Below are 26389 nucleotides of genomic sequence, written 5' to 3'. Positions count from 1 at the left end.
TGGCATTGGAGAGGTGGCACTGTCACCCTCCAATCCACTGTCACCTTTGGAAAACTATAAATGTTGGAGTCAGAAAATAAAGGTTCTTCTTTTTCTTCTTCTTTTTTGTTCCCCTCGAGAGCAGCAGTGTCTGTGTCATCATTTCGTACCTTATCACAACAGCACAGTGAGGCCTCCTGGTACCCGTGGGTTTGCTCCCTGTTAACCTGCCAGTTCAGCATGGTCAGTACAGACTGACTGGCCTCTGGCTGCCTCTGGAGAAAACTCCTTCATGCAAACTGCTTTGTGCTCTCTTCCTTCCAGCCTGCTTCTCTGCACCTTATCTCCCTCTCTGGGAAACAGGTTCATCCTTTGAGATCGACCAAGTCACAAAGAAAAGTAATTTTAACACTATGGAAGACGAGGATACTCACAACAGACTTTTCAATACAGAGCTAGATGGAATAACATTCCTTTGTAGAGTTACCTCTGCAGCTCTGTTTCTGAGACAACTGGATGCTGGTTCAAGAGCAGGAGGATTGCCAGCACCGAAATGCTGAGATGTTAACCCTGGAGGTTCTCCAGGGCAGCTCCCCAGCTCAGCCAGGCCTCCAGGGGCACAGCAGCAGCTTTGTTACACCAAGCAGCCTCGTGGCTCAGCTCAGGGCTGCAAACACCTTCAACTCAGCCAACGCCACACTGCCCAAACTCAACTCCACAGCAATGGCTTATGCATGCACTGAACTTAAAAATATGATATTCCTGTCAGCTGTGAACAACATGAGACACTGACATCTCCTGTGATGCCTAAAAACAAAATCAGACTCTGGCAGTATTCCAAAAAAAAGGATTGGATAATGTGAGCTGGCACACAATGCTGCTTAAAAAGTGTAGTCCTTCACTGCTTTGATATCTCCAACTAAGAAACACGACATTTAAATTATTAATGGATTCAAGACTTTGTGATGTTTCACCGTTCAGATGCAAAAAGAAACAATTAAAATGGAAACTAGTTCTTAATATACAGAACACTGCTACATGTGATGGAAAAGAACATTTAACAAGTATCAAACTTTTTTTTTTAATAAAACTGAATTTTATTAAACTGCAAGAAATGCAAATATGGTGATAGATTCAGAACAGCATTTGCTGGGCAATCCAAAAGTAATGACTGACACAGGTACAATTCCCTGCAAACTCCTTTAAGTGATGATACCATAAAGCCATTAGAATCAGAATACTGACACCTTAACATACACCATTCATACAGTGAGAAAGGTTACTGAGAACATTACATTAACAACAGAAGGCATTGTTGTCTTTGCAGTTCTTTAAACACCAGGACATTGAACATCTCCTTGCTGAAATGGTTTAAATGCATAGGCCACAAACAGATATTTGTATCAGAGTTCCTATAATTACAGAAGTCCAATTGCATAACACAAGTCTGATTTACCAGCAGGGAAATCATCTGCTGGAAATTATTCCACTATAAATCAGTTTTCATTTATATCAACTGTCTTGAAGTGCCAAGTAAACATTTAAGTATGCAGAACATTAAATATATTTACAGGTTCAGTGCACTTTAAATTCCTCAGTAAGAGGGTACTGAAACAACAATAAAAAAGGAACTTTGCTTGGATGATTATACTTGTAATAACACAAGTGGCTTGACTTAAAATTGCTATCAGCACATTAATATTCTTACATCAATTTCATGAACATTTGCCAAAACATCAAAGTAAAAGAATACTTTATTTGCCTTTACAACCTGTGCTTATCAGGTGAGAATCAGTAATGCTGACATGTGAGAGGTTCCTTTTTACTATTAAACACACAAAGTAGAGAACTCCACCACAGAATCCCTTTGTACCATGTCTGAACTGTGTGTACAATCTTGGATGCTTCAATAGAAAGCATGACCAGCTATAAATAATACTAACCAGTACTATTTTTCATTTAGCATCTAAATAAAGATTGCTGGATTTTCAAGATTGTGAGGTTACTTCAGGAAGAGGAGACAATGTGCTCAGACACATTTTCCACATTTGCTGCTCTGATTTAATCCCTCATGCCTTGCTGCAGTTCCTAGGCATGCACACACAACACAGCCACATCTCTGCAAGTCAGACCTTTGATGAGTCATACCGAGGCTACAAATAATTAGAAGTAAAAATAAATGGAAGTTTTCCCCTTGTGAATTTTCACGCACAGGGATTTTGGCCAGATTAAATTTACAGGGTGGACTGGAAAGCAATGAACATGTTCACTACCCAACAATCCAGGAGTCAACATGTCATCTCAGAGCTGATCCACATGGAACTTCATCTCAGACATGCACAAATCCTCAGTGACTGTCACATTCCCTATGGAAAGGGAATGAGACTGGAATCTGGGGCAGGAAGAACTGCAGACAGGAACTAACCTGAAGGGCTTTAGCTAATCCCCAGGAGGTGCTTTCCAACAATTTCACATGCCTGACTCCTATCAAAACCTATTTAGATGTTATCCCTTCCATGGTAAATATCAAAGATCGTGGGAAGTGTTTTGCTCCCTAGAATCCTTTAACTGTTTTAAAACCATGCATTTGTTGCTACATAAGTTATTTTATATAACCACCAATATGGGTCTTGTTGCCAGCAGTGCTTAAAAATAGCTTTAGAAAAATTATCAAAATAAAATTAAATAACTGATCAAGTCTGACCTCATAATGGAAATATGTTTTCTTCAAAATCATATTTAAGTAGTTGCCATGAAGAATAAGTGTTGGCATCTATAAAAGCTGTGTAATAAAAATAAATACTTTCAGTCATTTACAACAAAATTAATATACATTTCACTTACACAGGTAACAATACTTTAATGTACTGTACAGTCCTGAGCATGTTTCTGCAGGGGTAATTTAGGTCACCACTTTTCCCCCACAAGTCCACTTGGACATTGCCAGCTGGAAGAAAACTTTCAATACTTGAAGAAGCAGTATCTTAGTTTAGCTTTGGTAATTATCTGTGCAACTGTATAAATCTTAGACTTGCTTTCACACACCAAATAGATTAAGGCAGGCACTATTGTTCTCAGGATTCCTCCATCACCTTCTGACACTGATAGAGCAATCCATCTGGGAGAGCAGCACAAGGGGATCTGAACCACAGGGCCAGCATCCCTGAGTGAGTACGGCAGTGCAGCAGACAGGGCACAGATGGAAGCAGCTGGCAGGCCAGGATTCCCTCATTACCTGAGAGACCACAGGAAAAAATGAATTAACAACCAGCAAGCAACAACTGCTACAGCAGACTTGATAGAAAATGCATCTGTCACACTCCATGCCTGCTGTTTTCCCGTACTTTTACCTCTAACTCATGGAACACATCACCACAAATCATGCCCAAATCCCAGCTTCCTATTTGTCATGCAGCTTCATTCCCTTTTTGTCCTATCCAAAACTCTCCACAGTGCAAGTTCTCTTTCGTAAACTCCACTGTTTGCTGAACACTTGTACCTTTACATCCCCTTCCCACAGACCCCTGAGTGAGGCAAACGACGTCCATGGGACACCAGTCCCTTGTTTACCATGTTCCCAAACATTCCCTCCCTTAACCTGTAAAATATTCTCTTCCATGCACTTGTTTTCCTGTCACAAATCATCCTGTGAGCAGCCCCACAGTATACCTTCACTTACCTATAACATCAACTCTGTGGAGTTTCAGCTTCTGTTGCAGTGTACCCAGGGCTGCTGAAAGGGAATCCTGGCAAGATGACATTTTTATATTCTGTTTCACATCATTGGAAAGAGACAACCACAGCTTCCCAAAGTCTTCTGTAGTCATTTCCATTGGCCTAAAAGGAAGTTCACCACATTTCTTAGCCAAACAATATTTATAAATCTGAATATCTTTGGTCTCAAAAAACCCCTGTACATGGAAGCAGCTGGACAATAGAGCACACAATAAGTAAATATGTATTAGCCTGATCAAACCCCTCCTCTTTCCAGCTCAATATCTAAAAATGTTTCTAGGCCTTCCTTTAGATTTCTAAATTTTAAAAAATTAATTTTCAAATTTAATTTAAAAATAAAAGTCTGTTGGACAAAGGACACTTGTTTTTTCCTACTCCTAAAATAAATGCAGTGTTCAAAAATGAAAAGAATGAGCTTTCTTCTTCCACTGCAAAAGTTGTCAACCTTTTCATACAGTGTTCTGGTTTGTGCCCTCAAACCACTTGTTTCCTCTTGACATGTTTACATTATGCCATATTTTAAAGCATCATGTCCTTGTGTTCTCTGCTCTGTAATCCTCCTCAAAAACAGTTACAGTCAATATTCTCCCTGCAATTGTACTTCTTGCTGCAACTTTATCCTTTTTTGCAACTGTAAAATAACCCTTCATTATCTTTACCAGCCATCTCAGATTTGAATTAGCTGCTCAAGTGAAGCCTTATATTTTCACAGTCAATACCCAAATTATCCTACCCTTGTCTAACACTGAGCTGTATACAAGTGTTTTTAAAAACTGCAGCTTATTTTTTTTACCTGATGAAGTCCATCAATGATAAAGTTAGTGAAAATTCAAGGTGAGTTTCCATCTCTGACTGGTAACTAACAGAGCCAGGAAGAATTGCCTGTGTACAGACTTTGTTCATCCTCACACATTTCTGGCAATGTTCCACACTTTGAGCTTCAATTACAGGAAACTGGGAGGTGGCACTCTCCAAAATCTACAAAATGTCATGAAAGGAGTAAAGAATGTAAGTCTTGCTGTCAAGTTGTGCAAGTGATTCAGATACAGCTATAAAACTGTGTAAGTGCCTCTTATTCCTGTTGATTTTTCATGGAGTATTTGACAAGTGAACAGAGCTACCATATCTCATCCCTCATGAAGGACAAATCAATCACTAACACCTACAAACATTCTGTGAGATACACAGCACCAGTGAAACTGATCTCTGACAATTGGCTTCTCTCAGCTCCAAAGAACTGCACCAGGAACCTGAATTCTGTAGCTCAGTCCCAACATAAACTAATATACAACAAAATATACAGCATCACATCAAGCTATACACTAAAAGCAAGAAGTTGAGAAAACATCCCTAATAAAAAGGAGGATTTCTAGATTACTCAGCAGTCCCCGGGTCTCCAAACAAACTGGTAACAAACTGGTAAAATTCTATCCATGGTGGTGGTCTGGGTGAGAATTTAAGTGCATTACAAGAAAAATTTAGACAGGAGATGCTCACTTTCTATCAATGCCAAGACAAATTTGATTCCCATCAGAAATGGAAAGGAAAGGGACTCCATAACCAATTAGCAGTTCCTTGATTAAGTCAATTCTAAAAGAAACAATCCACTTAATTATTTTTATCCGGTTATCATTTGCTGAGTTGTTGAATAATTCTGTGCTTCTTTTAAGCAAAATCTGTGGATAGAACAATCAATTGGCAATTCCCAAGTATCTTTCTAAATATTTAAATGAAGTTTTATTTATGACTATAACATGCCTTTACCAATCATATTTAAATCCCTAATGTAGCCAATGTAAAAAAATAAACCAATCAACTCCTCTGCACTCTCAACTAAATGCGCAAGAGTGAACCATGACTGAGGTCTTTGAAAAGAAAACTGAAAGAAGCTTACTCAAAATTGATGTCAGGAAAGCATCATGTTTGCCTATCAGGTAAATACAAATGAAAGTGCAAGCACAACAGCCACACCCAGACAAAAGAAAGCTACACAGTGAGGTGAACTCAAGTCATACCACTCCAAGCAGGAGGTTTGCATTTGGTTCAGTCTTTGTATTCAGAATGGAAAAACCACACATATCCATTACACAGAGGCAAACAAAAATCAAGATGATTTGAAGAAGTGAGAGGCTAACTTTTACAGCCAGTAACAGCAAGTTTATAGTGAGATTTCTCTCACCTCCTTTTAAAGCTATGTGTAACAGGTGTACCACAGGTTTTAAGGAAATACTTTAGAAAAAGGCATGGCTATCACATTAAACCAAATATTGCACAGTCAAATGTAAGCAAAAAGCAAGAAATCCAAGTGAATTTAAAATACAATGGAAACAAAGTTTCTTACCTGCAAGTGTTCAGTTTCTTCAAACACTAAGTCCACAGCATGAAGTGCAGAAGTGGTTTTATTTGAAACAAAAACAATGAGCAACAGAGAGTCATCTGTCCACACCTTACATAAATGCAGAGCTAAGGCATCACTCTGACAAAGTCTCACTACTTCAGAGTGAGGAAGCTCTTTAAGTTCTTCTGGTAACGAAGGGACCAATGGCGTTTCACTGGCACTTTGAGCACTTGAAGAAGGCTGAAAAATTTCAATATTGCTATCAGCAAACAATGATGACTCTGACAGCCTGTTAGCTGAAATTCTGTCATCCAGCACAGATTTTCTGAGGGACTGAGGTGTTTCAAATGCTAAATTGTCTTCTACAATATCTGAAGAACAAGGGGAGGCTTTCCTTAACCTTGTGTGTGTACTTCCCTCGGAGTCTTCCATGTTAATAGGTACTGTATCAAGTAAGGGACCAAAATCTGAAGCAGCACTGTTTTGGAAGTCTGATGTCTCCTCATTCAACTGTTGAGTTTCATTTATCTTTGATTTCCTTTTGAACTTCTGAGTAGCTGTGTCTGCTTTGCCCATCTGAAAAGGAGAGAGGAAAGAAAAATGGGTGGAAAAGTTCCTAGGAACCAGCTGTGTTACTGTCAATACCATGCAGTGAGGGGGTGAGGAGGGGTGAGGAAGGACCAAGGAATCAAAACAGATGACAAAGAGAAACAGATTCCAAGCATTTTAATGGATCCAGGGGTTTGCTGTATCTCTGACAGAGTACTAAATTAGCTTATAATGCAAGAATGACTCAAGATTCTCTTAACTAAAAGCTCTTATTAGAGACTAAGCAAAGGTAGTATCTGGTTAACTAAGTGCCAAGATTTGAGCTAGCTAAAATGATGCCAGTCTTAAAATAATAATAGTGAATTTTTATGTTCCACATACTACCATAATAAGCAAAGGTAGTATCTGGTTAACTAAGTGCCAAGATTTGAGCTGGCTAATATGATGCCAGTCTTAAAATATTAATAATAGTGAATTCTTTTATGTTCCACATACTACCATACATAAATTAAAAATGGTCTTGACATAGGGTGTCAAATTCTAGCCTTATGTCCAAATGACTGGTGACAGCTGTACAAGACTGGGGCAAGGAACAGTTGTTCAGGAAAACTAACACTAAAACTTGGAGCCCACCAAGTAAACAGAGGCAAGTTCCAGTTACCAAATCAGATCTGCCTCAGAGGTTGCTTCATCAACCTTTTTCAGGTTTCAATAAAATATCACACTGCAAAAGCCATTCTCAATAGTTTTTCAACGACTTGGGGGGGTGAGGTTGTCTTATCACTAATTTGATCTCCATTTGCATACAGTATCTATAATTTTCAATAAGACCATATATAAACTTTAGACTGTTAAGTCTCAAAAGAATCACTTACCAGGCTGACACCAGCACTTGATCCCAGCCCAGTGAACAAAGTTGATGCTAACTGCTGCTTCTCCTTGTCTTCCTCAGACAGGCTGGCACCTTGATCAGGCTGCAAGGCAGGAGGTTCCCCCACCTGCCCTGCTAATAAGCTGCCACAAGGCACTGTTTGTGGCTCATCTCCTTTCCCTATTTTGTTTTCTTTCTTTGGAAGGTAACCTTCTTTTCCCCACAGCTTGCGTACTCCCTCAAGTTTCAGAGTATTTGTCCTAACAAGGCAAACAAAACAAAGCAGGATCAGCCATATGAACATGTTCATAAAAACATGCCAACACTCAAACACCATTCACTACTTTGGTGCTTTCTATTTTACTGCTCACAAGAGTGAGCAGTAAAACAGAAAGACTCTAGAAAGGTTTCCTACATACCAGTTTAGCAGAGTATAAATGAAGTTATTAATTTGTATGAAACTATGGATATGGAAATGATGGGTAGTGCACTAAAAATAAAAGGAGCATCTTACACTGCAAACCTTAACCTCACTTTTATCTTGACACAAAGAAAGACAGCAGAAAAAGTAGTAAACAATGTAATCATCAGGCAATCCTGCCCCCATTTTACTGCATTAACTATCACCTCAACTGCAGTCTGTGAAGGAAGTGGCAGAAGTGTCTCACCACATCAGCCATTTTTCTACTTATTACACAGATGCCCCCACCTGATTTTCTTATGTGACAGAGGTTTCCAAGTTCAACTGCACTCTTTCTAGTTCCATGCAGTGAAGCAACAAAGACCCATGATAATGACAAGAACAGAAGCTTAAATGTACTTCACTTCAAACACAAATTAACTCACTCTTTGTGCCCCGTCTCAGCACTATTCCCAGATATATCAGAGCCAAAAGATAAACCAGTGGGGGACTGTCTGCCAGTGACACCAGATGAGGACACACTTGAAGCAAAGGACAATCCATAAGGTTCAAAATTCAGAGCTGCAAGACAGACAATTTCAAAATTACAAGGAGACATAAAAATTAAGAATTAAATCTATTTTCTGAAAATAGATATCCCTGTACTGCTGGACTTCTCAGGTTTTCACTTTAATAATCCCCATAAATTTCAAATCCTCTAGATCAGCAAGGAATACAGTAAGACTTTCTCAGCTACAGAACAACAATCTATATACATCAGCTAGACAAAGGGGGAACTAAAATCTAAGTTGAACTTAGCTGTTGTCTACAGACAAGAGCTGTGTTGAGATACTATTATTTTAAGAAGACAAATTAACTGTACACTTTAATTGTTAATACTTCTCAGGTAATTTACCAATATTAAATAAATGCAGTGAACTGTCACCTTTTTCCTGAGAAAGTTTCTCCTCTTGTCTCTGGTGATGAGGCTTATATGGTGCTGCACCATGACCAAGTCCCTCAGCCACAAACCCATCCAGAAAAGATAAGGAAGCATCTACCTACACAGGATTTAAAGGAATGAAAAGGCAATGAAAGTATTTGCTCTATGTGAGCCAGATGTTACCAGAGGAATATGGTGTTTTAGCATCAAATCAGGATCTTCATGTCACATTTCCCATATCTGCCAGTTAAGATGCTATATAGACAGAATCTTTTCCATCGTTTACTGTGGAAATTCCATGGTCAAAATCAGTAGTTTTAAAATAGGAGGCAAACCCTTTGAATTCAAAAGCAGTACTGTATCACTAAAGTAGGCCCACCTCATCTTTGAAAAAACAAAAGGCAACTAAAATTGATAATTTTTCTAAAAGCTACTCCAGCTTACTTAACTAAAACACCATGGCTCTTTATCTTTCAGTACAGAACACTATGATTCATCCCATATGCCTGAAAAAGTGTTTCTGAAAACTCCCTTTAAGCAGACTCGCACACAGTGAATACATTTCATTTTGGAAACACCTTTTCACCGAAATATTCATCCCCCTGGACTACAAAGAGGTTCATGAAAAAGAATGTGGAATGTGTCTTACCACCAGGTCACTGCAACTAGCATCAAATGGAAGCAAGCTTTTCATCAGTGCTTTGTCTTCACACAGATGCTTCAGCTCAAAGGCATACTGTCTCAGGCATGTATCCAGAGAGCTGCTGAATTCTTGGATTACTTCATCCACTGTTTTTGAGCAGGAAGTGTGTGATGCTACCTTGGTGACTGCAGCCATTATCCAGGCTTTAGTTTCAGAAGTAACAAAAGTCTTCTTCAGCAGGCTGTGCAGCTTTGTCAAAATAACTTCTGGATCAACATCTGTAACAAGACTGAAATATTCTCCCAACACCTATTCACAAAGAACAGAAAAAATACATTTAGAGCAGTGCTCTCAGTTTTGAAATTGGAATATAGTATTAAAATAACAACACAATAAATCCACCTCACATTCAAGAAACCATTATTTAAACATGTTCCAAGTTATTTCTTTACCATGTTGTGTTTCATATGTCAAAGGGTTGAAGTGACCTTTGTGTTCACCTCAGACTCCAACTTTTGGCATTTTAAAAATCAAATAACTGTCTTGAAAAGAAAGCTAAACATAACTAGGCCCTGACAAACCACCATCTCCTCCAACTGCAGCCTCTCCTTGGGTGGGAGCTGAAGCTTCCCCAGATACCAGGTAACACCAGCACAGCACCTGGCCAGTCATTTGCAGGGCTACAAGAACATTTCACAACCACATCTGGCTAATTTGGATGAAGACAGAAAGGCTCCCAGTATGCAGTGAGATTCAGGTGGCAGCTAAGCCATTCCAATAGTCACCTGCATAAAAGGGAGCAAGTCAGCTTTTCCACAAACCACAAGTTAATAGTCCTCAGTCACCAAAGGGGTCACTAAAATAGATTTCAGTATGTTGGCTTTACTTCAAGTAGGAAGTGACTGAAATAATAAATATTTATTAATAAATATTTATTGAATAATAATAAATATTTATTAAAAACATTATCACCTGTGACAGCTTCCTCAAATCTGTGTATGGAACTCTGACCTTGTGTCTACCTTACCCAACTCATAACTTGTAGGAATTTCTGTGGATACAATTTATCTTCTTCCTCAAGTAATGCCAAATAAGACTGCACTGCATACATCCGTAGCTGATGATCTTCTTTTTCATCATCAAATCCTAGATGAAAAACAGCACAGTTTCTGTGAAACACAAGTAACATATTCTACCAAATATTTCATGGTACATTTTAAGAACAGAAAACTACTTCCAGATTATTAAGGAACATGCCTAATTCTTCAGAGCATGTGGGGAGTTACCTTCAGCCAACAGCCTCAGGAAGTTGTTTGGGATATCAGAATGCACAACATCACCTCCAACTGAGAACACAGCATTCATTGTCTGGATGAACCACTCATTGTTAGGGGCATATGTGGTCAGGTGTTAAGGAATGAAATGCTAAGGCATAACTTTTTCTTTGTTTTTTAATATACTTCCAGAGGAATGCCTATCATGATCTCCCCAGGAAGTTGGGGATCTGATGGGCAAATACCAGCTCCATCTAACTAAAGAGGAAATACTCCTGTATCTTTTAGGAAGTGTTTCCTATAACATCACAAAAACTGGTGATCAGTTAGAAAAGTCTGAAGTTACTCTGTTGAAAAAGTTGAGTTTATGCAGGCCTCATGCATGAGGAACAGTATGTTCACATTTGTCCTACTCTATTTTAAGCCCACTTGTCCTGTGCTAGGCTTCCAGATAATCTTTGTTTACCCAGCATCACTTGATCAATGATAAGAAAACAGTTCTTTTCAGCGGTGCTTTGCTGTTGATTTATCAACTTTACAAAAACATTTTGAAGCACTCCACATAAATCCTCACTGTTTTTTAATAGATTTAACTTTTGATCAACCTTTGCTAACTTTGAAAGTTGACTTTTGCCTTCTCTCAGACAAGTCCTGAAAACAGACAGTTAACGAACGGAAATTTTCAGCAGCACAGAAATTTCAGAGTTATTGCATTTGTTTTTGCATACTACAGGACAACAGAGCTTTTTTTAGTACAGTGCTCCATGCCCAGCACTGCACAAACAGGATGATAAGGCAGCTCTCTGTTATCAAAAGCTTACAACTCAAGATATCAGACAAAAACACACACAGAAATCAGGCAGTGGCAGGTCTAACAGTAATTCCCATCATAAACCAAACCCCAAATCATTACTTTCATCTTTTATGGAATTTTTTAAAAATCTTATTTCGGTCAAAGTGTGCTGCTCTTAAAATCCATACACCAATGAAGAGTTCTATCAGGAATATCAGTCCCACAATTACAGAACTGCACTTCAAGTAGCACTGAGACATCTCTCTCTGTGCAGTGCTATAAGGCTTCAAAGTTTGAATTTAAAACACAAGGTTTTAATGCTGTACTCCAAAGCCAAAATTCGTGTGCAATTAGTTTCTCTCAGTGAAACACAAGAAACACTGTAGTCATTTTTGTATGTGCTTTCTTTTGCATATTTCCTTTGCATTTGAAAGGATGGGAAGCACAGCTCTAACACTTCCTACTTCACAAGATCATGAAAGATGCTTTGATAGGTATCAATGCTACAGGTGCCTGATCTCGGACTTCAAAGTTTCAGAAAAATAAAAGGATATTTCTCAGCTAGTTCAGAAAAATAAAAGGATATTTCTCAGCTAGTTCTGCTATTTTGCCAACTAAGCTGATGATAGCATATTCTTCTTGGCTTTCTTTTAAGTAGTCAAGCATCTTCTGGACTATGACAATTACATTCTGCCCATTTGTAATCCTGTAGAGAAGCTCTAAAGTCTGAAAGAGAAAGCACAAAAAAATTAATTGGTTCTGATCACTCAAAAAAAGAAGCAGCAAAACAGCAGCTTTAGTACACCAAATTGAGCAACTATTCTTAAATGAAATACACTGTTTCTCTACACAGCTTGTCACATTAAGTGTGTTTGTAACTGCTCTCTCACAGTTATGGAAATAACATTTTTACACTACTCATTTTACAAAGCTTATCTCCCACCTTAACAATTACCTTAATTCTTAACATTCAGAAATTCACTGACCTCCCTTTTAATAATGGGATCTGGATGGTCCAGACATTCAATTATTGTCATCTGGTGCTGAAGTGCCAGGTTTGGATCCTGCTGGATAACATAGGTCAGAGCCTTTAAACCTGGAATGTTTAAAGAGATTGCAAGTGATGTAAGGCAATGCTACCACTACGGCTAAATTAAAGATAGGATAATGAAATCAGGCATCCTTACCTAAGTATTTCAAATTAATTTTGGGTGACAAAACAAATTTTCCAATGCACTTGGCAGCCTTTTCAAGTAATTCTGATTTGGGATGAATGGTATAAATTGTTTGGACACATTCAAACAAGATGGCTGCAGGAGGAGAAGACACAATTAATGTGTATTGAATACTTCTATAATCCAAAATTTTTAACAAACAAACAAGCTCAGTGTTCCTCAAGGACTGGCAGTGCTATCCCACTCCCACTGAATCTAACCAGACAGCACCATCTGACATAAGGAAAAGCAGGTAAAAGTCTATCTCCTTTAGTACATACATGTTTTAATTAGCCCCTGCATACAACTTTCTGTCCTTAAAGTTCTTCCAACCTTGAAGTCTCCTACAGCTGCTCAAGGCATTGGACTGGGACAGTCTTCAGAAAGCCAACAAGCAACTATAAAGGATTTGAGACAAATTATTTTTGGTAACTCATGCCATTTCTTAGCTAATAGCAACAGCCAAAATCATCCCAAGAACATTCTTGAAAAAAAAAGAACCAATGAAAACTCAAAACAGAAACAAAACCAGAAAAAACCCAACGGCTTTGTACAGTTTGAGAAAAATCTAAAAGTAAACTGAACAGTACAGAAAAAGTAATTATTCCTTTATGGCAACAATTTGGGCAAAGATTCAGACCAAGTTAGTCTCCCAAGTTAATTAGGGCTTAAAATAACGATGCTGTTCTTGTAATTCAGCGACTAACTGAACTGTCCAATAGACAACCCCCTCTCTTCCTCAGTCATTACAGACCAAATCTCAGAAAGACTAGCACACAACAAAACTGCCTGTAAGAAACATGCCATAACCAATGACTTTTTATAAGAAAGAGCAATCACTCAGAATTACATTTTTCTTTTGTCTGGGATTATCAACTACAGTTTTATAAAATGCTTGCCATAGGTGAACAAAAACAACATATGTAAATTGTGTCCTTGCACAAATCATAATGAACTGCCCATTTTGTCCCTTTAAGTGCTCAAAACAAATTTAATGTTTAACTCTTGGCAAGTACAAATAGTCTGTGTTGAAAGTCAATGTACCTCCCAATAACTTGTATGTTCTTGCCTAAAAGAAGAGAAGCAATCAGCTGAATACTCTAAGCATCTGACAGATGCTTCCTCATTTATTATTTACTAAAAGAGAATACTTCCCCAAAGCTCCCCTTTTATAGAAGTGAGGCTTACACAATGCTTTACAACATATGTATGATGTAGTTAGACATCTACAGCTTTGAGCCATGTTCCTTTTTTGTTTCACCCCTCACTGTTGTTTTAAGAAAGTCTCAACTTTCTTTCCATTCCATTAGCACATGGACTTTGGCACATCTGCAGGGCTTTATTTGACAATAAAAAAAATTAGAGTAGTAGGTTTTTTTTAGTAGCAAAACAGCTTTTAAAGTAGGATTCTAGAGCATCAGAACTGGAATTTTGGGGAGGTATTCAGACCTGGGGAGGAGAAGACAAAGAAAAAAGACAAATATTGCTCAACTTTTTAGTAGGAAAAAAGTTAACTGTGCAACTATTCCTTTTGCTTTGTAGTAGCAATAAAACCAGCTTTTTCTACTGAGAAGACAATGAACTTCTACCAAAATGAACCTCCTACTACATTTTAGAAATTTTCAGCTGAGGCATGTGCCAAAGACATGCTTTCACAGGCAGCACTGCCACTGAACTCCAGAGGTGTAATGTTTATTAACTGTGCCCAGAGGAGAAAGCTACAAAGAACACAGCTACACAGCTGCAAAGAACTGACACTGTCCTTCCACACCATTGCCTTTCCCAGGGCAGTGAGGAGAAATCACAGCATTTCTACCACACAGAGATGTATCAGCAGGATTTTCTTTTATTGCTTTTTTCAACTTAAGCAATGTCCAATAAAAGCTTTCATGAAGCAGCTGACTTTGTGTGTTTAAGGGCAGGGTCAATGCAAACACAAGGTAAAGGCTTTTGAGCCAAACAGAATTCCCTGTATAAAGATGTGTTTTAATTCAATGATTAAAAATTAATGCTGTACAGCAATGCATCACTTGTGCTAATATTTACTAGCTGGAAACTTGACAATACAAGTAATGTTAAGACTATAATTAGATTTTTCAAAAGTACTGTGTAAGTATTTTAGAATAATCAACTACTCATTTTCTATCTTTTCAAATATTGATAATTACATAAAATAACCTTACCCACCATATGTAATATTATGATTAATCTCTGCTCTTCTTAAAGATTCATCTAGAACATCATACATCAATTCACTTGTCCTATTTAAGAAAATATTTACAATTAATTGCACCACTAATAAGCATGTAGTCTTATTTTGCCAAACAGTTCAGAGCTATTATTGAAACCTGTAACACATTATTCATATCCACAAATTTACTATAACACAGCAGAGCTCTATAACATGATACTAAATGGCATTTAACAGGATGCTTGAAGCTTGCAAAAGAAACATTTACCATATTATAAGATCAAAAACACTTCCCTTGCTGCTTGAATAAATAAACAGGAAAAGGATCACTGACAATTAGGTCCTCACAAAATGTTAGCACTCTTAAAATAGTTTTACTCCAGATCTTCACTGTTATTTGGTAACACTGTAATAGAAGTCCCAGTAAAATGACATTTTAATCACATTCTACAACAATTGTTTAGACAATCCAGAAGCTAAGAAACTACTTTTGCAGAAATTAATCTGTTCACTGTCTTGTTAAAAACAAACGTGCAAGAATTTTGACACTGAAAGTCTCTTACAGTCTATGAGGTGCTGGCTGTTACTGTACTTCAAATGATTAATTACAGAGAAAAATCTGGTTACCTTGGATCATCTTTTCCCAACAGCCCTAAAATTCTTAACAGCTGAATTTGTAACCATGGTGCTGGCACACTGTGATAGTTGAAGTCAGCAGAGAGCTTTCCTCCCACAACCTGCTTCAGGATGGTTACAAAACTCCCAGTCAAGTCCTTGTATCCAGATGAGTTTTCCTACATAATGAAAATTAAATTCAACTCAAATATTTCAATACGACAACTCAAAATTAAAAAATAATCCACAACTTGAGCATGATCAAAATACCTACACTGATGGCATCATTTCTTTAAATCAGACTTCTGCTCTCAACCCTCAGCACCCATATGCTCTTCACTTTAAGCCTATGCTCTTTTCTCACACATTTGCCAAGAGAGCAGGGGCAACACATTTACAAGGAAATTTCCCTTTAACCCACTGCAGGACTTGGATCCACTAGCTAAGGACCCAACAATGCTGAGCATTCAGACCCTGAAGAAGTGGATCTGCCCAGCTAAACGGAGGACTGACAGAAACAAATGTAACACGTAACTACATACATTAACTTTTCTAACTACTACAAGTGAGTCTTTTCTGCAAAACCTTTGAAGGGCACACTGTGTATATAGAATAAAAAACACAAAAATACCTCCCAAATTTGGTTGTGCTTCTAATTCTTTGCCTACCTTAATCATTTGCAGATAAATATGCAAAGAAGCAGCCATGACTCCAGCATCCCTGTCACATAAAGCCTTCCGGAATTTATCATGGATGTGCTGAACTTGATTAGGAGCAATGAGATAGAATTTGTATAAAGCTTGAACAGCTTTTCTTCGGATAATTTCCCTGAAATGAGATTTACACTCAACAAAGCAAGTGTACTTTAAGTACTTAACTTTACAAAAAAACTTGCCAGACCCCAGATCATGATTTGTAGAGGTGAGAACCTGTATGTTTTACACGTTGGTAACAAATGGTTTGCAAATACCACCTAAGCAAGGAAGTGACAAAGCCAGCTTTAAAGCCTAATATGGATGGATGTCAGATTGATGATTTAAAACAATGTCCACCAAATAAACAAAGAAATAGGCCATGACTCATCTGCTGTGGTTATATATACAGCTCAAAAAAATGCTAGAAGTTACTGAATTAATTCATTCTGCAATTCCCTTTTGAATCAATAATTATAGCATTTTCCCCTCTTTATGGGATATAGTAAACTACAATTCAAACAAATCAAGGGTATCCACAGATACACCTTTATCATTTCTCCAAAGAGGTTTATGAAAAAAGTATCAGTGAAGTTTAAGGATCTGGATCTGTTTCCCCACCTACTCAACAAACACTTCTTCATGCATATTGATTAAAAGGACTCCAGCAAATAAATTCAATTACATTTACCTATCCACACTGGCTATGAAAAAATTTGCTATCTATTGAGTACTCAGTCAAGCTGTAAAAAAGTGAGACAAGAATCCAAGAAACAACAGAAGAAGAGGATTCATTTCTAAAGGTAATGACTAGAAAAGACCAACTGACAGAAGAAACACCAGTTTATACTAAAACTACCTACAAAATCAAGTTATTCAGCTGTACAAGGTCAACTGAAATTCTGTAATGAATACCTACTTAGAATGCTGAAGCTTGTCTTCTATTAGGGGCAGAACAGCTGGAATCATCTCCCGTGGAAAGATCTGGCTGACAACAGTTAATGCCATGCACACCTCTACCAGATTAGTGCTCTGCAAGTCCTGTTACACAAAACACAGGAAAGTTTTCCTTACTCTTTTAAATTCTGCACAGACATCCTCCAAATCTTTCACAAGCAGGGTGGACCTACCCCCCCTAGAGAGCCTAACCCCAGTCAGCATCTTGCTCATGTTTGAGAGGAGCCAGCTCTCACTGAGCTCATCAGGCTCTTCTCCTGCACAGGAACAGGCAGCTCCTCACACTTGCCTTACAGAACTACATTCTTATTTTAAACATATGCAACATTAACATGTAGAGCTACAATCAATTTTTGTTTACTGTAATGACTGCAAAAATATGTTGAGTCCTGATCTGGATCAGCAAGATTAGTCACTTCCCACAGCATTCAATAGTACTCTCTCTACTACTTTTGATTTAGCCAAAAGAATTTTAAAATATGAGCAAGCTCAATAATACTGCCAATTACCTATCTGTACACTAAAATATGACCTATCTCCTAAGAAGCAAATGGAAATTACAAGTAACATTCTACAAAACTAACAGTCTCAGTCTGTCCTAAATGCAATCAAATATAGTAGGTATGGCTCACTGTAACCTTAAAAAAAAAAAAAAAAAAAAAAACAATAGATGAGCTTATGAAGACTATAATTACTTTTCAAAACAAATTAAACGTGTGAGATTTCTAGCTGATAACTTGTTTGGTTCATCTCTCCCAGATAAGTTTCAGTCCTTATTTTAGTTTAACTCTTTGTGAGTTTCAAACCATATTTTTAAATATTATGATAAAGTTTTCAATCACAGCAACAAAACAACCATCACTTTCAATCTGTAATTTCTGGGACTTTTCTTTACATAGAAAGAGTTATAAGTTATGATAAAGTTTTCAATCACAGCAACAAAACAACCACCACTTTCAGTCTGTAATTTCTGGGACTTTGGCATACTGCAGTAAAAAAGTAAACATTACATAGAAAGAGTTATAAATCATAATTGCTCCATGTAAGAGACATCAGTAATAGATTTTCAGTGGTACTCCAAAATGTATTTCCATTTTCTGTCAAAGTCATCAGATGAGCTCAGAGAAGGCAACAGCTACTTGTCATCAGCTAAAAGCCAGAGCTAACATTGCAATATGCATGCGTGGCTCCTCCTGGAGTTGAGAATGTATACAATTGGTACATTTATAAAGTAAAGTTGATGGCATATCTCCTCTGAAAGAATTTTTAAAATATGGCTTAAAGAGCAAGAACATCAACATCAAATTAAAAAGGCAGGGAAAGCCATTTCAGACTGTCTGCTACTCAAAGTAATTAGATGTTGTGTGACAAAATGGGAAGAATTGGTCCAAGTTTTTCACCCTGCAGCCCCCCCACCAAGCTGCAGCCAAAGCTCTCTGTTCAACCAGGTGTTCTTCCCCACTGGCTCATCTCCTGGCACATGGAAACAGCCTTTCCTGTGCCTGTAAGATTTTCTTTCTTCTTTTTTTCACAAAAGAACTATACCTTCACAACTGTGTTCACAAGTAGAAGCAGCAGTTCATGATTTTCATGTAGAAATAGAGAAACTGCCAAGTAACCTATAAAAGAAAGCAAACTTTGTTACTATTTTCAAGAAATATGCAACATTATGACAGAAACTTTAAGACTGTAACACAAAAAGTTAACTCAGTTACAAAAACCCAACAAAAAAAACACTGCTGGATAACAGTTGCTCCTGTTTTAAATATCAAGACACTCTTTCCAGGCAAATCAGTTACATTTAAGTTGCAGTAAAGTTCAACAAATAACAGCTAAGAATTCATAAGTTGTGAGAAATAACTTATGAATTACAATACTTTTACAGCTAAAGAACAGCCAAGAGCACCAATCTACTATAAATCACTTCCTGGAAAACTAGTGTCTTCTCTGCACAGGGAAAAGTCTATTACTTTTAGACTATACAACACAAGGGCACTTCCTTATAGCTGGTTTGGGTTTTTTTCCTAAATAATAAAATTACTCTTCAAAGGAATTTTATATTCAACTTGGAATATCCAAAAGTAAATCCAGCATCCTATGCCAAGAACTCCTATGTTATTTTCTAACAATGAGGAAACCATTCCAGAATGCAGGAAAAGAAACCTTCCAGCAACTTTTTTTTCTCCAAGGTCCCTTTCTGCTTTTAAACTAAGGGACTTAAGTGAGGGGTAAGGAGACTGTACTATAACTTATAGCAAGAACTGTACTTCAGAGGGAGATTTTAGAGAATTCTCAGTTCATACATGGCTTGGGGATCAAAATGAACATCTTGAAAATAAATAACTGTACTGCCTGGGCTATCAGATTGATCTATCTGCTTATGATCATGGCCACGATCAGCTCAGCACATACACAAAGGGAGAGCTCACTCTCCTGAATGAAGGCTTACACTGGGTAAAGGAGTCACTCATCTTGACCAGCCCACCTCACAATTCCTCAATACAAACCCTGATATACTGACCAAGAACTGACAAGATTACCCTCATGTATCACATATCATTGCAAAACAACAAAAAAAAGAAACGAAAACACACACACACTCTCTTGATATCATCCTTTTATCAGATCAAAGCTTAAGGGCACGTTGTGTCCAGAGAACTTTAAGCAATCTGCGTTAAAAACAAAACCAAAAAAGTCCTGCTTCACCAAACCTTTCTCAAAAAGAGCCCTAGTAAAGAAAGGTCTCAATCTGATTAATAACAAGACACACTAGTTCTCAACACTTACAGAAGTCACAAAATTGGTGAAGACAAAATTTTGTAATCTCTACCAGAGCATCTGTACACTTTCATTTCATACACTGTGACTTTCATTACTCAAGGAAAAGCAACTGTAATTCATCACTTGTAATGGGCTCTCTCAGAAACACCAATACTTGAGTGGATGATCCAGATGAAATTCAAACAAAGGCTATCAAACAACCATATCCCACAAGACACTGCCTTCTTTCTGTGAATGCAGACATGGTATTCCTTGGAGTTAAACCATTTTCTCTGCAAAGAAGAAATGTCTTCACTAGGCAGCTGAATCAGCAACTGCACAGAAATTCTCTTGATGACACAGGCTGACAGATGCTTCAAACTACACCTACTGGAAACAAGTTTATGCTGGCAGGGAAGGAAATCAATCCCATGAAATTTCAAAAAATCTGAACCAGCCTTTAAGATTTCTTTGGGAACTTCTGCCTCTATGCTGTAAGGGCCTCCCTATTTGCCTCACTCCCTACAATTCTTTCTAAAATAAAAAAAAAAAAATCCTACAAACACCAAAACAGAAAATATTTGTCTGACAGAACCATCTTGCACTAGTACTTGGAAAAGAAACCAGATCCTGACAGAAATTCATTTTCTGCTTGATGTGTTTAACAAATATTCTCTTAAATTATTTGTTTACTGGTGTCACAATTCAAAATAATGAAAGAACTGATGATTCAAAATAAATTCATTTCCCTGCCTTTTGTGCTGTAAGCTCACACAGAACACCTCACAAGCTAAGGATTTAGATAATTTCAAAAAGCAACAGACCACGAAACAAGACCAAGAAAATAGAGGAACATTTTAAGTTAGTTGTATTTGACATGAATTATAAATCCTGAAAAAATTTTAAAAATGGGATTTGAGAACATTATAAAGGCTACATCTTCATGCACATACCAACTCTCTTCTCCAGAAGATTCCCTTGCTGGGCTAGTTTGATTGCGTGGATGTATCCAAAGGAAGACTCGTAGCCCAACATTTCACAATAGATGAGTCTTACCATGCATTCTTTCATCAGTCTCTGAAATACCAGAAACAACTTATTGAAAATTTTAAGTCCAACATGTTTTATGCTCTTCTTCACTGCTCTACTGAAACAGAGAACTTTATCTCATAGAAACATGTGAATTCATGCATGTTCTAAAATCTCAGTATTCGGAATTGGCTTTTTGCCTTTAATTTCTTCTGCAAAGCAGTGTTAAATTTCTGCTAAAAATGCAGAACTCCCCCTATTCTACCCCTAAAAAAGGTCTTATTTTGATTAGTATGCATGTGATCAACAGTAGATTAACTATAACAAACATTAAAAGTATTAATTATCTGAAGCATTATGATGATCACACTGTTAACACAAATTATTTTTTACTAATTACTACCCTGACTTAGGATGGTTTCTCACTACATGCAAGATAAAATTTCATTTTTCCCTTCAAAAATCCTCTCTCATGGGACTGACATATGTATTAACTAATTCAAACCAGAACACATCATCTCCTGAAACTCAGACATGACAACAGTGCACACAACAAAGCACAGCTTCTTAAAAAGCACGAACTAAGAACAATGTCAGCCTGCAAAGGGCATTATTTGATGGAAGCAGCTCATCACCTAGCTTTGCTGTCTGCATTACTTCAGAAACTACAGAATGACAGTAGGGTCATATTGTTGCATTTTATTCACATCCATCAGAATCACAGCGTTCTCACTGTTTTAACCATGTTGCAAACACATATGGATAGGTACTTTTTAATGCTGATGATTAAATATCTATAATGCAGATAACCTGCACATCCACCTGCCATAAAAAGTGAGAACACTCTGTCCTTCACCTTCGGTGTTGCTGCTCCACAGCCTGCAGCCACTAACAGAACTTACAAGTGTTGTGGTGGGGGCTGAAACTGTTGCTTTCAAACTGGTTAGTTCCTGCTGGATTAATTTTTCTTCTTCCTAGAAAAATTAAACTGGTTTTAACCTCGCATAGATTTCACAGGCAAAACGTGAAAGAAGACCCACTGGAGACACGGTAGCTCAGCGCTGCCCCACACTCTCCCCAGGGCAGCGTGTACCGCTCTCCGGGCCCGCTCGCCCCAGCACAGCGGCCGTGCTTGCCCAGCCCGTGCCCCGGAGCAGCAGAACGCGGCCACCCACAGACACGGCGAGTTCATCGGGGGCTTTATCGCGGCCGAGGGGAGAGGCCGCGCCCGGGGCCCCAGCCCAGCCCCGCGGCGGGAAGGGAGAGGAGCCCGGCCCCGCAGCCCGTACGTGCTTGGAGGTGAGCGCCGTGATGCTCCGGATGAGGCTGCCGAGCCGGGAGGAGGCCGAGACCCTGCCGGGGCCGCCGGCACCACCCGGGCCGGCGCCGGGGTCGTGCTGCCCCAGCAGCCCGGGCAGGGCGCTCAGCGTCCGCTCCACCACGTCGCTCATGCCGGACCCACCGCCCCGGAAGAGCCGGGCCCGAGCAGCCCCTTCCGGGGCGGGACGGCAGGCGGTGCCGGCCGGGAGGGGCGGTGGAGCCGGGCGAGGCGGAGCCGCTCCCCGGGCCCCGCCCGCCGCCCGGCTGGGCCGGGAGGTGGAGCCGGAACCCCGCGTTCGGAGAGCGGCAGCCGCTGCGGGTGTGGCGGGCGCGGAGCCTTCGGCATCGGCGCTGCCCTGAGGGAGCGCGGCCCGGGCCCGGCCGCGGGAGGAGGGCGGCCCGAGCGCCGGTCTGCCCGCGGGGCTCCTGGTGCCAGCATCACGGAACAGACATTGCAGCCGCGCTCCAATGAGCAGCGTATGGCAGCTTACCACAGAATCGCTTCGGTGCAGACCTCAGTTTACCACAGAATCGCTTCGGTTCAGACCTCAGACCACTGAGTCCACAGTGTCAACTCGGCCATGGCACTGAGCGCTACATCGAATTTTCCTTAAACCCTTCCAAGGACGGTGACTTCACCAGCTCCCTGGACAGCCCATTCCAATATCTAATCACCCTTTCTGTGAAGAAATTTTTCCAAATGTCCACTCTAAACCTCCCAATTATGAAAAGTATTATTCTTAAAGAGGGGGTGGAAGCATCAGCAGGTCTGTCATGGCTGAGAGGCTTCCAGAGGGCTGATCTGAGGTGACTCCCACAACCCTGGTAGCATTTTGTCAGCCTGGGAAGATTTTCACTAGCGAGCTTGTATTTCAGCTCAAAGGTAGTTTTGGGGAATTTTTTTCTAGAAAAGGTGGAGAAGAAACTGAAACAATTCCTTCCAAGCTATATGTTTCCAATGAAAAGGAATCCCTCTGTCTCCTACATACATCTGAACAGAAAATCATGCTGAATTTCAAAGCTATAAATTGATTTATTATCAGAAAAAGAGAAAAGCCCAACAGGAACAAACTGAGATCAGTATTTTTAAAAGTATTGAAATGGGCATTTCAGTGAAGCTAAGAAGAAAGATGTGGACTGGTAATTTTTAAAGTTCACTTTACAAAATGAGTTGATTAAGACTATTTCAGTTAAGAACTGCTCATGTAAAAATACCACATTACATTGTAGAAGCATGAAAAACTCATAAGCTTTGCAGACCAAAAATGTACATTTAATAAGCATAGGAAAAGCTGCTGGTAAAGTTGATAGAATTTGGATAAATGCTCAAAATGCACTAGCTTTGACTTTTTTGATTTTATTTTTCATGGTTTTAGGGTCTTAAATCCTTCTCTTTGCCTTAGGTGGTGTATAAATAAATGCTGTAGGTAGAATGATGCATAGAGCACAAACCCTCAGGCATGTGCAGGGTTAATTGTTGATGATTGCATTGAAACCAAGAGGACTATGCATAGTGCACACATATGTGCAAAATACATAACTTACGGTCAGATGATTATAGACACACCTGATGCCTTGCATAAAGATCACCAGTAACTCTTCCAACACTTTTTTTTCCTTTTAAGCACTGTGTTATTTAGTATATCATTTGCATTATATGAGATAAAGCAAAGAAAGCAAATCCACAGCAGTAAGGAATGTCTACCATCTAGGCATAAACTTGGCAAGGTGGCTTGTTGTGCCTTTTTCCTGCTTTCATCTGCCTTCTTTTTTCACCAGCTAGAGGAAAAACTTTGAAGTGTGTTTATAAAACAACTGCAGAAGTAACGCTGCATTTCAGTTATTTCTCTATGCTTCATATCAACTTCTCTCACCACATCAAGAAACATTCTAATTGTCATTCCTCTGAGTTCTCCTTGGCATCTGACAGGCAAGTGGTATTCTTTCTGGCTCATTTCACATCGCTGGAAATAATGAGTTCCAGAATAGAAAATGGGTTGATTGTGTATGAGCCAAAATAGAACCCAAAATAGAAGAGCTTGTGCTCTTCAGCATGTTGTCTCTGCACTGGGCAGAGGAGTGTGTAGTGGTAGATGGTGTAAATGATGCCAAATGAAACAGGTGTAATGAGAAACAAATACAGCACTCTTACCCAGTCATTTTTCTGTGAGGATTAAACCTACTTTGTCATAATTAGCAGAGATTATGTATTATCTGTCACACGTCACGCAGGCTCACCAGGGCACCACCAAGGAGCAGGGGGACCGGTGTGCCAAAGCAGAGGGGGCAGTGCCAGTGTGCTCTGTGCTCACAGCTGCAGCACGTGGCTGGCAGTGCCCGTGAACAGGGAAAGGATTTGTGTCTGAAGATTTAGTGATGGCAGGTTTTGAATTCTCTTCTCGCCCCACCATCAGTCCCAGCCCCTGCCCTGTCCTTCTCATCATTCCTTGTTAGAGAGGCTTGCCAAAACTGGAGACACTTTAGCACTAAGGAAATAAACCGTATGGATCTGGGAAATAGTATAGAAAAGATTTCACAGAAATAGACACGTTAATCACATAAACAGAAGGATATCCTGTAAAATAAACACATTTGAACACAATTAGATGTATCATTATACCCAAAAAGCCATATGTAGATATACCACATAAACAGGCATGGTTTTGACCTGCACCTTCTTCATGCTGTTGTCTCTAATTAGAGCTCCTTTTCCGGTCTCACTGCTTGACAGACACCTTCCTTTCAGCAAGTTTAAAATAATCACTGCTTTTGTATTGTTCAGTACTTTTAATTAATGAGAAATGTGTAGAGTCTTAGCAATGGATGCACGTTTACAATGCATCGTGAGAAATGTTTAAGTGGAATGGAAGTAAACGTCAGGAAGGGTATCTGGAGTGAAAGTCCACATTTTTGTTACACTGAGAACATTACACAGGCAATGAGCTGTTGAATTAATACCAGACTGGGATGGAATATAAAGCCACGCTGAAGCAAGAATTGATCTTTTCACTTTTCTTTATCAGCACTATTCTGTAGTTTTGAGGTTCCTGTTGCTGTACATACACATCTGCTGAAGATGGCAGGGGAGGAGGTTACTCTGTGCTTCCTTGTGGTAGCTGCTTGTCTTCTGTGCTTCTAAAATGAGGGAAGGATCTGTTTATTGTAATGGTTTTCCTTGTAGGTAACCAAGCAATGTGTAAATAAGGCTGTTTTCTTCTTACATGCAGCTATGCTTAAAAGATTTTTATCCAAAATATCCTATAATTCCTAACTTTGGCTCAGCTCCAAGAATTACCAAGCCTGGTAATAAGTGAGGATTCTGGGGCTATCAGTACATTTCTGGAATTTATTTTCATTGTTCTGGACATGGAAGACTAATTTATAGAAGTGAATCTGATGTAAACCAGAGCATCATTTTATCTAAATTATATGCAAAGGCTTGACTATAGTATACAGTGGCTGCTAAGGGAAAAAATGCAATTGTTTTTAGTGCTTGTGGTTAAATTAATTATCATTCTATTTCTTGTTTTGTGTGTTCTCCACAGTTTATGCTATAGTACTGTGTATATATTCAATGATAAAGGAATGAACGGTTTGGCTTTGTTCCTGCTTTTCACTTGTGAAAGCACTGGTCCTTTTCATCTCTTCAAATAGGAGTTCTTAGCCATTTCTAGCAGTCAGCAATAACTGACATTTCTAATGCTTAAGTATTTTCGTCTGCTCCCTGAGTGTGTGCATTCGTGACTATAGAATGATGAGCTCTTTTCTGAAGAAAGAACACTGTGATTTATTTTGGAAGCAGCTTCTGTAGTTCTGAAAAGAGCTACCGCTGCAATCCTTTGTTCCGCCGCGAACTGGTGAAAATGTCTTCCCCCGATCCCTAGGGATTTGATGGTGTTCTGCGTCGACAAGGACTAAATTTTAATATTGAGAACGTTCAGAAATAGCTCACACGCTTCTCATCATTTGTGCTACTGCTTTTTTAAATCCTAAATTTTAAAGAGCGGGATGTGCTATAATTAAACTTTCCACGTCCTCCCTTTGTCTTAAGAAGAGTCACTGCCGACCGTGCCTTTGCTGTGCAAT

General features: G+C 39.0%; 1 protein-coding gene across 2 annotated transcripts; it reads right to left on the bottom strand.

The window, feature by feature from the left end:
• Positions 1-1085: 1085 nt before the first annotated feature.
• AP4E1 (adaptor related protein complex 4 subunit epsilon 1) lies at positions 1086-22440 on the bottom strand. 2 transcript variants are annotated; one of them, XM_041418792.1, is made up of 21 exons: positions 22273-22440; positions 21886-21957; positions 20908-21031; positions 18740-18813; positions 17157-17278; positions 16214-16373; positions 15558-15724; positions 14927-15000; positions 12713-12835; positions 12512-12621; positions 12112-12251; positions 10745-10857; positions 10486-10604; positions 9465-9767; positions 8819-8933; positions 8319-8454; positions 7477-7732; positions 6056-6628; positions 4508-4692; positions 3659-3816; positions 1086-3214 (listed from the first exon to the last, which is right to left on the bottom strand). In XM_041418792.1, the coding sequence occupies exons 1-21, from the start codon at positions 22432-22434 to the stop codon at positions 3054-3056; spliced, it is 3447 nt and encodes a 1148-aa protein (XP_041274726.1). In that variant the 5' UTR covers positions 22435-22440; the 3' UTR covers positions 1086-3053. The 2 variants fall into 2 exon arrangements, with proteins under 2 accessions (XP_041274726.1, XP_041274727.1); XM_041418793.1 differs by having other exon boundaries at positions 22277-22403.
• Between the last annotated feature and the right edge of the window lie 3949 nt (positions 22441-26389).

The sequence above is a fragment of the Onychostruthus taczanowskii genome, unplaced genomic scaffold, assembly GCF_017590055.1.
Source record: "Onychostruthus taczanowskii isolate IOZ18803 unplaced genomic scaffold, ASM1759005v1 scaffold6, whole genome shotgun sequence".
In the NCBI taxonomy this organism is placed as follows: Eukaryota; Metazoa; Chordata; class Aves; order Passeriformes; family Passeridae; genus Onychostruthus; species Onychostruthus taczanowskii.
This window is presented reverse-complemented; position numbering and strand designations above follow the sequence as displayed.